This window comes from Triticum urartu, chromosome 6A (assembly GCF_056163025.1).
Source record: "Triticum urartu cultivar PI428250 chromosome 6A, HENAU_Tu73, whole genome shotgun sequence".
Lineage (NCBI taxonomy): Eukaryota > Viridiplantae > Streptophyta > Magnoliopsida > Poales > Poaceae > Triticum > Triticum urartu.
The window spans coordinates 50,516,609-50,527,521 of NC_141878.1; the positions used below are offsets into that span (position 1 = coordinate 50,516,609).

General features: G+C 53.5%; 1 protein-coding gene across 2 annotated transcripts; it reads right to left on the bottom strand.

Annotated features, from left to right (window-relative positions):
* Positions 1–5,629: 5,629 nt before the first annotated feature.
* Positions 5,630–8,602, bottom strand: LOC125514892 (transcription factor TDR-like). Of its 2 annotated transcripts, XM_048680264.2 has the most exons (7): positions 8,396–8,602; positions 7,862–8,057; positions 7,654–7,758; positions 7,364–7,532; positions 6,652–7,176; positions 6,085–6,546; positions 5,630–5,996 (listed from the first exon to the last, which is right to left on the bottom strand). In XM_048680264.2, the coding sequence occupies exons 2-7, from the start codon at positions 8,014–8,016 to the stop codon at positions 5,748–5,750; spliced, it is 1,665 nt and encodes a 554-aa protein (XP_048536221.1). In that variant the 5' UTR covers positions 8,017–8,057; positions 8,396–8,602; the 3' UTR covers positions 5,630–5,747. The 2 variants fall into 2 exon arrangements, with proteins under 2 accessions (XP_048536221.1, XP_087384135.1); XM_087528009.1 differs by lacking the exon at positions 8,396–8,602 and having other exon boundaries at positions 7,862–8,220.
* Positions 8,603–10,913: the final 2,311 nt, after the last annotated feature.

The following is a 10,913-nucleotide window of genomic DNA, read 5'->3' on the forward strand; positions in this document are numbered from 1 at the left end:
ATAGAGTGACAACAAGGAATTTTGCTTGCCGTTCCGAAGTTTGCCGGGTCAATACTTGTCGAGCAGCAAGGAACTTGCTTGCCGATTCGAGGCTTGCCGGGGTCTGGCTTGGCGGCCCCGAAGACCCTGCTGGAGTGGCTTGGACTCGATCCCGGGCATGGTCTTGACTCCGCCAGACTCGTCTACCCGGCAGGGGAGGCCTTCCTGGGGGATATTCTGGTTGGTTTGCTTGAGTGTTGATCCATGCCGCGCGAGAGATGCTCCCCGCGTGGCAGTAGTGCTTGCCGGCGAAATGATTGCCGGGTGTTGCTGAGCACTGTCATGGCCCATCTTCAGAGGTTAGTGGGACCCTGGTTCTCATTACACCGACACATCCCCCGGGCCCAGTTTCAGCGGAGATCTCTAAGATCTCGACGCTGGAGTTGGGGCCAAATTTTGCATGGGTCATGATAGTGTTTAACCACATTTCCCAAAAAAGTTTCTCCAAGAGGCGTTGGCCAGCCCCCGAGTCTGCTTCCATGGAAATTTTCTGGCAAAGAACTCTACAGATCTCGATGCTAGAGTGTGGTTTTGTTTCCTTTCTTGCTCCCGGCAAGGATGTTGCCGGGAAGTCTTACGTTTTCAGCGGAGACTTTTGACGTTCTTGACGCCGGCTTCCGACAAGCTTGTCATCAGGAAGGCTTTTATCTTCAGCAGAGAACTTTGACGTTCTCGATTCCTGACTTCAGTGGATAACTCTAGAGTTCTCGACACTGTCGGGAAGGCTCATGGCGAAGAACTTCGTTGTCCTTGACACCCGCTCCCGGCAAGATCATTACCAGGAAGGCTTATGGCGAAGAACTACATCGTTCTTAACACCAAGAAGATTGGTCCAAAGGGCGTTGCCAGCCCTCAGGCCATAACTGTGTTTAAATATGACAAGTTGATTAGCATCTAAATTGCACTTAACTTACTTGTAAATTTTTACTTTTACTAAATATCACTATGCCTGCTGGAATGCTTTCCGGTGCATACGACCCAGCCAGCAGCGCTTGACGGAACGGGCCCTTAGCATCTACTCAGGAAAGTCGCCTCTCGGAAAGGTTTGCCCTCCTGGTTCTAGCGCAGCTGCATAAGTTGCCGAGCGGACTCGAGGCAAAATGGAGTGCAACTAGCCCCGAGAAGGTTCCTTGGCATACAGGTTTATGCAGAAATCTCAAATAAATAGAAACTTGTTATGTCTTTTCCTTAAATGACTAAATGTTTACACAACTAATCCCTACGCTTTCCGGAATGCATCTCGATCATGCATGTCCTAGTCAATGGTGCTTAGGAATGGATCCTAGTTAGCAGCCTATCGCGGACACCGCCTTCTTGAGAGCTTCACACTCCAAGAACAAACACGGCTGCACGGGTGTTGCTAGACGGACCCGAACAACCCGGAGCGCAGATTGTCTCAAGAGTGCTCCTTCACGCACAGGTTATTTGCAAAAACGTCATTAAGGATGAGACTATGCAACAGGGTGTAATTAAAGTTTTGGAACTTAGCTTTCTCTGAATTGCGATGATGGCGAAGAAGACGCCATTGTTGGTGAAGAAATTTGTCCGGGGGGGTCGTAGAAGATGACCGCCTCCAGCATCTCCATCTCCCGCTCTTGCTGCAGCGGGCACGGCGACCACGCCGCCTGCGCCGGTCGTGCCTACCGCAGCAGTCGCGCCGTCCGCGGTGGTTGCGCCGCCCGCGCCATCCGTAGGTGTGGGTGAAGGAAGCTTGGATGTGGAAATCTTCATCGTCAAAGAGCCCTTTTGCATGGGCGCCATGGAACGTGATGATGATGATCTTGAAGAAACTGATGCGCTAACTGCTAGACCAGATTTTCACAACTGCGTTGCCCCTGCCTGGCGTGCCAAAGATGTCGGTGGAACGAAACCTATGGGATCACGGGGAATCCCTTCTACGGTTGGCGGGTGCGGGGCTGTGGAAAGAGCGGGTCTAGCGGTCAGCACAAGGATCGTGTACCGAGATTCGGGCCGCAAGGATGCGTAAAACCCTAATCCTGCTTGTCTGTGTATATTTTGTGTTCTTGAGCTCTGGCTCCAGGAGCGCTATGTGATGAACCATACACGTTAGCTACCCGTATCAACTCGGCTAGAAGCCCCCCTTCTGCTACGCCTTGGGCCTCCTTTTATATGTCCAAGGGGTCTCCAACAGTGGTGTACGGTGCATACAAGAGGTGTAAAGTTACTACAGTGTGATCATCCTCATCACTGACAGTGAATTAAATGCACCGCTTGGAAGCATGTCTTCTCTTCGGCCACCAGGAAAGTAGGACGCCTAGTCACCACCGCTTGAGCATCTAGCCATGCCATCTTGACACGTGCTTGGGAAGACTCCAATAGAGGTAGTTCAAGAGTGGTGGATGAATATGTGGCCATGCAGTTCTCGTTTATCTAATGATGTGCCTATCATTGATATAGAGTGACAACAAGGAATTTTGCTTGCCGTTCCAAAGCTTGCCGAGTCAATACTTGTCGGGCAGCAAGGAACTTGCTTGCCGATTCGAGGCTTGCCGGGGTCTGGCTTGGCGGCCCTGGAGACCCTGCTGGAGTGGCTTGGACTCGATCCCGGGCATGGTCTTGACTCCGCCAGACTCGTCTATCCGGCAGGGGAGGCCTTCCTGGGGGATCTTCTGGTTGGTTTGCTTGAGTGTTGATCCATGCCGCGGGAGAGACGCTCCCCGCGTGGCAGTAGTGCTTGCCGGCGAAATGATTGCCGGGCATTGCTGAGCACTATCATGGCCCATCTTCAGAGGTTAGTGGGACCCTGGTTCTCATTACACTGACACAGCCCCTGGGCCCAATTTCAGCGGAGATCTCTAAGAGCTCAACGCTGGAGTTGGGGCCAAATTTTGCATGGGTCATGATAGTGTTTAACCACATTTCCCAAAAAAGTTTCTCCTAGAGGCGTTGGCCAGCCCCCGAGTCTGCTTCCCTGGAAATTTTCTGGCAAAGAACTCTACAGATCTCGATACTAGAGTGTAGTTTTGTTTCCTTTCTTGCTCCCGGCAAGGCTGTTGCCGGGAAGTCTTACGTTTTCAGCAGAGACTTTTGATGTTCTTGACGCCGGCTTCTGGCAAGCTTGTCACCAGGAAGGCTTTTATCTTCAGTAGAGAACTTTGACGTTCTCGATGCCTGACTTCAGTGGAGAACTCTGGAGTTCTCGACACTGTCGGGAAGGCTCATGGCGAAGAACTTCGTCGTCCTTGACACCGGCTCCTAGCAAGATCATTGTCAGGAAGGCTTATGGCGAAGAACTACATTGTTCTTAACAGCAAGAAGATTGGTCCTAAGGGCATTGCCAGCCCCCGGGCCATAACTGCGTTTAAATATGACAAGTTGATTAGCACCTAAATTGCACTCAACTTACTTGTAAATTTTTACTTCTGCTAAATATCCCCTATGCCTGCTGGAATGCTTTTCGGTGCATACGACCCAGCCAGCAGCGCTTGACGGAACGGGCCCTTAGCATCTACTCGGGAAAGTCGCCTCTCGGAAAGGTTTGCCCTCCTGGTTCTAGCGCAGCTGCATAAGTTGCCGAGCGGACTCGAGGCAAAATGGAGCGCTAGTAGCCCCGAGAATGTTCCTTGGCATACAGGTTTATGCAGAAATCTCAAATAAATAGAAACTTGTTAAGTCTTTTCCTTAAATGACTAAATGTTTGCACAACTATTCCCAACGCTTGTCGGAATGCATCTCGGTCGTGCACGTCCTATTCAATGGCGCTTAGGAACGGATCCTAGTTAGCACCCTATCGAGGACACTGCCTTCTCGAGAGCTTCACACTCCAAGAACAAACACGGCTGCACGGGTGTTGCTAGGCGAACCCGAACAACCCGGAGCGCAGATTCTCTCAAGACTGCTCCTTCGCCCACAGGTTATGTGCAAAAACGTAAATAAGGATGAGACTATGCAACAGGGTGTAATTAAAGTTTTGCAACTTAGCTTTCTCTGAATTCCGATGATGGCGAAGAAGACGCCATTGTTGGTGAAGAAATTTTTCCAGGGGGTCGCGGAAGATGACCGCCTCCAGCATCTCCATCGCCCGCTCTTGCTGCAGCGGGCACGGTGACCACGCCGCCTGCGCCGGTCATGCCTACCGCAGCAGCCGCGCCTTCTGCGCCGGTAGCGCCGCCCGCGCCATCCGCATGTGTGCGTGAAGGAAGCTTGGACGTGGAAAGCTTCATTGTCATAGAGCCCTTTTTCATGGGCGCCATGGAAGGTGATGATGATGATCTTGAAGAAACTGATGCGCTAACTGCTAGACCAGATTTTCACAACTGCGCCGCCCCTGCCTGGCGCGCCAAAGATGTCGGTGGAACGACACCTATGGGATCACGGGGAATCCCTTCTACGGTTGGCGGGCGCGGGGCTGTGGAAAGAGCGGGTCTGGCAGTCAGCACAAGGATCGTTTACCTAGATTCGGGCCGCAAGGATGCGTAAAACCCTAATCCTGCTTGTCTGTGATAAACCGTACATAGTAGCTACCCGTATCAACTCGGCCAGAAGCCCCCTTCTGCTACGCCTTGGGCCTCCTTTTATATGTTCAAGGGGTCTCCAACGGTGGCGTACAGTGCATACAAGAGGTGTAAAGTTACTACAGTGTGATCATCCTTATCACTTACAGTGAATTAAATGCACCACTTGGGAAAATAGCATGCCTAGTCACCACCACTTGAGCATCTAGCCATGCCATCTTGACACGTGCTTGGGAAGACTCCAGTAGAGGTAGTTCTAGAGTGGTGGATGAATACATGGCCATGCAGTCCTCATTTATCTAATGTCGTGCCTATCATTGATATAGAGTGCCGGCAAGGAATTTTGCTTGCCGTTCCGAAGCTTGCCGGGTCAATACTTGCCGGGTGGCAAGGAACTTGCTTGCCGATCCGAGGCTTGTCGGGGTCTCAAGGAATTTGCTTGCCGATCCGAGGCTTCCCGGGGTTTGGCTTGGCGGCCCCAGAGACCCTGCTGGAGTGGCTTGGACTCGATCCCGGGCATGGTCTTGACTCCGCTAGACTCGTCTACCCGGCAGGGGAGGCCTTCCTGGGGGATCTTTTGGTTGGTTTGCTTGAGTGTTGATCCATGCCGCAGGAGAGACGCTCCCCGCTTGGGAGTAGTGCTTGCTGGCGAAATGATTGCCGGGCGTTGCTGAGAACTATCATGGCCCATCTTTAGAGGTTAGTGGGACCCTGGTTCTCATTACACCGACAGGAGAAAACCCTGCCAGTTCTTCCGGTGCCGACACGGTGCCGCCATTCCTTCCTGAAGGATGGCGGTGGTGCTCAGCCCCCACTCCCCTTCACGTGCCAGGGAAAACCCTAGGACACCTCCAAGCAGCAGCTTCGTCGGCATCGCATTCCTTCTTCGTGGTGCTGCTTGGTCCATGGTGGTGCAGATCCTTGGGCGGTGGTGGGATGAATCCGGAGGATGCAGCGGTGGCGGGTCATCCACGTTTTGTCGTGCTGCTGTTGTTGGCATTTGTTCCTTTTTGTTCTTTCTTTCTCGTTTCTTTCTTGGTGTGCTGCTCGCCCAACGTTGCTATGTAATCGATGTTGGTTGTTTTATATGTAAAGCAGGGGAAACCCTGGTAGTGATGGTTGTCTTTGGTTTCATTAACGAAATCGGAGAGGGAACCCTCTTTTTCTTTTGCTAAATAAAAAGAAAACTAATCCATCCATGGACCTATAGTAGCAAGTAATAAAGGGGATGAATCAATCCATGGCGAGGTACTGCAGATGCTGGTGATGATATCCTCCCAGCACCTGGTGGTGCAGCTGGTAGTGCTCCCCGGCCACCGCCGGCACCGCCTGCCCGTCCATACCATCGAGCTGCGCGTTTGTCAGCGGCGGCGGAGGGACCGGGGACGACGACGCCCCGGCCCCGCCGTACATCTCCCTCGTCACCTCCAGCAGCGAGTCCCTCACCCTGTCCGCCGGCACCGCCGCCTCGTTGTCCTTCATCTGCAAACCAACCAAATTAAGGCCACCGTGAATCCCTATATCCAGCAGGCTACAGCAATGGCGATCGGCCGGCGGGAGCGGAACGTACGACGGCCCGGAAGACGTTGAGGACGAGCTTGTTGTAGGAGGTGACGTTGACGCTGGTGATCTGGAGGCCGAGGGCGGCGATCTCGTCCATGATGCGGACGAAGCGCCCGGACTTGTGGGAGCAGAGCACCTGCAGGAAGAACTCCTTCCCCTCCACCTGCCGGACCTCCACCTGCGGCTCCATGTCCTGGTCCTCCGCCTCCTTCTCCTCCTCGTCGCCGGCCTCCTCCTTCCGGGGCCGCTTCCCGCCGGCCGACGGGAACGGCTGCTGCTGCGGCGAGTCCTCGTCGTTGTCGAGGCCCGGCGGCGGGTGGTCGTCGAGGAGCACGTCGGGGGCCTTGCTGTCGCCGCCGGTGACCCCCGGCGTGTTCGGGTCCTCCAGCTCGTCCTGCAGGTCCTTCACCTGCTTCTGCAGCCCCACGATGTAGTCGATCGCGTCCCCGAGGATCGACGCCCGGTCCATCTGCCCACATGGATCCACGCGCTCTCTTTGAGCTTTGAAATTTACAAGAATCATGCATGGCGGGTGGCGGCAGGCCGGCGGCCATGGAAGGACGATAGTAATTACCTTAGTAATGTTGGGGACGAGGGACCGGAGTTTGTACAGGCGGTCGTTGAGCTTCCTGCGCCGCTTCCGCTCCGCCTCGAGGTTCTTGCACTGCTGCCGCTTCCCCTCTGCGTCTTTGCCGTCTTTGCCGGAGCCCCTCTGCGTCTCGCCGTTGCCGTCGTCGTCGGGGTCCCCCAGCTGCATATCGCTCCCCTCCGACCCTGAATCTGCCCTCCCCACGCCCGAGCCGTGCAGCTGCTGATGCTCCTGCGCCACTGTCGACGGCGGCTCGCTGCTCTCCGCCGCGTACTGCCACCCCACGCCCGCCGCGCCGTCGTCCTGCACTCCCGCCAGGAACGGCTCGCCGGAGCCGCTTCCCCCGGCGCCGTCGAACAGGTTGAGCGACGCCGCCGCGTAGAGCCGCCCCGAGTCTGCCGCCGCCGCCGCGTCCCACGCGAACCCCTGCGCCTCCGTCTCCTGCCACCCCTGCCCACCGCCACCGCACTGCGCCATGACCAGCTCCGCCATCTGCTGCTCCTCCACCATCTGCGTTAATGGCACCCAGTCAGGTCAGCCGTATATATATACGGACCACGGAAACGCGAAGGCTGTTGCGTACGGTGCGCCGCCGTTGTCGCCGCCGTCGCGTCGGCTCACGCGAACGGCGTGCTCCCTAACTACTTCCAAAACTAACCGATATTTCCCATCACCCGGCACGCACGCACGCACGTACATATCTCGACGCGAAGAGCTCGACGATCCCGCCGGCGACGGGGACGAGGAGCCGCGTCTTCTCGCCGCCGCTGGAGGCAGCCTCGTAGCCCGTGAGTAGATCCGGACCCGGCGCCCCGCCGCTGCTCTGCCAGATTGGCTGGTTCGACAGTAGCGCCTGAGCGTGCATCCTGACCAAGACCAGCCAACAAAATCAGCAGTCAAACAGAGCGCCGACCAAAACTTAATGGCGATCGACATGGCCGGCAGGCAATTGCATCCAGGAGAAGAAGAAGAAGCCAGTTTAATTACCCGATGGAGGAGGAGTCAAGAGGGATGGAGCAAGGGACGTCGGCGAGCGTGGCCACCTGCGCCTCGAACTCGGCGCTGCAGCAAAACCCCGCCATCTCCAAGAACCTACCGTATATCCGTCACCCCCGCCATGAATCATCATCATCAAGCTCTGGGAACACAAATGGTATGAACAATAAATCGAACACACACGCAGACGCGTCCATACCTCTGGTCAGGAGAGAGCCGCCAGTACATGCAGTAGTCCCAGCCGTGGGAGCCGCCGACGAGCGGCCTCAGCGCAGCCTCCACGGTGCCCCCTCCATGGCCATGAACAGCCGCACCGCCGATGAGGCTCTGCTGGTGATAATCTCCTCCTCCCATGGCTCAGCTCAGCCCAGCTCAGCACCAGTGGTCAGCTTGTCCTAGGATTGAGCAAGTGAAGTGAGTGACACATCCATCGAAGCAGTGCAATCAATTCAATCCATGCATACGCAAGGCTTTCTCTGCTGCCAGGAATCAGGATAGGATTTTTTGATGTCACCGGTGTCACAGGGCTGCAAGAAACTTCAGACTACATACGATTGCTGCCAGCAAAGGTTGTACAACACATTATATAGTACTAGTACTATCATGCATGCATCATGATCATCAGCAAGCAGAGGATCAAAATCAAGTGTGAGCTAGTAACAGAATTGCATAAACCTAGACTGCTTGGTGTCATTGTCGTGGTTGTTCTTGGATGGGCTCAGGAGAAAGCTACCTTTCAGTAGAGGCTGCCCAGCGATCGGCCGGCAGACGGACCGATCCGGAAAAACGGCGTGTATCAGCTGAAAGCAATCGCTAACCGAAGAACCATCTCAACTGAATGCTGCTAGCTAGCTGCAGGGGTGTTGCATCATCCGCAAAGCATAGGGCCATACACCTCTATGCCATTTTGGGGACGCAATTCAGAAATGCAAGTGCCTAATTGCTGGTGAAAACCTGATGATTAGCATGAATGTGCTCTCTCTTTTATCCATCGCCACCGGTATCATCGCCGGGCTCAATCGGGGGCTGTTATGGGTAGGTGGGGTGCAACAAAGGTGTGAGGGATTTCAAAATCCACACCCCTGGTTAACTTAATTCATTTAGCTTAACTCCACTACTAGTGCCGGCCACAGATTTGACTCGAACTTGCACAATGCAAATGGTGTGGCTCAGTTGATTAATTGCCTAGTTAAGCAAGATGCAATTGTGATGCTCAGTTCTTCTCTGAAAGGTGTGGTGTCATGGGGATGCAGTGTGCACACTGCCACATTCTCATGATCCAGCCAGGAAATGACGTTGGTGACATGCCGTCTAACGAGGAGGCACCTAAGAGGAGCAGGGGCACGCATGCCATTTCGCCCAGCCCAGGGATGAGAGGAAGGACGGGGTGACATCGGAGGTTGTTTGCATCGGCAAGGCCGGCTAGTGAAGATATCTGCTGACGAAATGTGTTACTGTACCGTTCACGCATCACTCAATTCATCTTCATCATGATTCGCTTATCACCTAAAAGAACACACACAACAGAAATTTTCCTAGGGGCGAAAAAGAAAAGAAGGAGCAATGGACGGCTGGATTACTGAAACAGAACTGTCTTGCAATTTCAGGCACGAGACGTGCCATCAGCAGTATGATTATGCTTGCTTTATTATAGTAAGGCGAAACGAAAGCGCTCCGATTTTTTGTCATCTGGAGATCAATATGTTCTTAGAGGTAGTGACAGAAAACCCGCACGCTCGCAGGAATGAAATGACCTCGACCTTTCTGTTGTCGATGAAACAGTTCTGCTTCGGTTTGCCCCTCCGCTAGTAACTTGGCCTTTCGAAAGGGAACGTTCGTGCTCGAATTTTGTTTTCCTGCTTGTTTCGTCCACCGTCCGATGGGCTGCCCCAATCTTGGGATCACACACTAATACATCCTTATCAGGTGAGAGTTTTTTCAATGATTTTATAAGGTGTCTGTTCGAGTAATAGTGCCAATCAACAATGTTCCTGCCAAAATTGGTATGCAATTGGACCAAGCAAAACTCTTACTCTTTGTCTTTCCGTCAATAATAACAAATGAAGGAAACATATTCCATAAAACCTTCTGATCATTACCATGATGTAAAAGAACATACAACACCAAGGGCAAAAAAAAGGAAAGTGGGGTGGGGGGGGGGGGGGGATTTCTTGAAGCGGGGACATCTACAATTTCAGCAAGGCATGAAATGCATGGCCGCAATAGAAAGCCAGAAAAGAAAGATGGTCATAATAGATGGATGGATCTCTCGGGTTATAACAAGATGCAATTTCAGGCATGAAATGTACCATCAGCGGTGTGATTACGCCCATGATCTCTTCTTGCTTGCTTTCTTTTCGTAAGGCGAAAGCGCCCCAATTATTCTTCATCTGGAAATCGGTACGTACTTAGAGGTAGTGTTGTAAGACCAGCATGCTACACGAATGAAATGACGTTGACCTTTCTGCTGTCGATGAAACAATTCTGCTTCAGTACGCCCCTCGCTAGTAACTTGCCTGTTCGAAAGGGCACTTTCATGATTTAATTTTGTTTTCCTGCTTGTTTCGTCTAGCGTTCGATGGACTGCTCCAACTTTGAGGTCACACACTAATATCTCTACTTCTAATGAAGCAGTTGGTAGGATTGTGTCCATTTTTTTTTTCGTCCCATCACTTTCGTTCAGTTTTATTTTAACTGGTTTTTTTTCGTCCCCCTCCCACCACCACTAGTAGAAAAGGGGGTAACGGTCCAGGCCGGGTCAGCCCATTAGTCCCGGTTCAGTCTAGAACCGGGACCCATGGCGGTATTGGACCCGGTTCGTGAGCCCAGGGGGCCGGCCGGGCCACGTGGGCCATTGGTCCCGGTTCGTCTGGACCTTTTGGTCCCGGTTGGTGGGACGAACCGGGACCAATGGCCCTCGCTCCTGGCCCACCACCATTGGTCCTGGTTGGTGGCTTGAACTGGGACCAAAGGCTCCTCTTTAGTCCCGGTTCATGCCACCAACCGGGACCAATGAGGTGCCTATATATACCCCTTCGCGTAAGAGCAAAGCACACTGCTCTGTTTTTTTTTTGGCCGAGGGGGAGAGGGCTTGGTGGTGCTCTAGCTCACCTCCTATGCACACAAGGTGTTCGATGGAATGCCCGAGCCACACTACTTAAACTTTTCCCTCTCCAAGCTCGACCTCCAAGCTCCATTTTCCTTAATATTTTTCTAGGTTTAGCGGTCCGTCACGCCCCGTCCCCGTCTTC

Excerpts from the sequence above, each read along its gene's own strand:
- LOC125514892 (XM_048680264.2), bottom strand. The coding sequence starts at position 8,016 with ATGGGAGGAGGAGATTATCACCAGCAGAGCCTCATCGGCGGTGCGGCT. Across the intron at positions 7,759-7,861 it reads CGGCTCTCTCCTGACCAGAG|GTTCTTGGAGATGGCGGGGT; the intron begins GTATGGACGCGT and ends GATATACGGTAG. Across the intron at positions 7,533-7,653 it reads CTTGACTCCTCCTCCATCGG|GATGCACGCTCAGGCGCTAC; the intron begins GTAATTAAACTG and ends GGTCTTGGTCAG.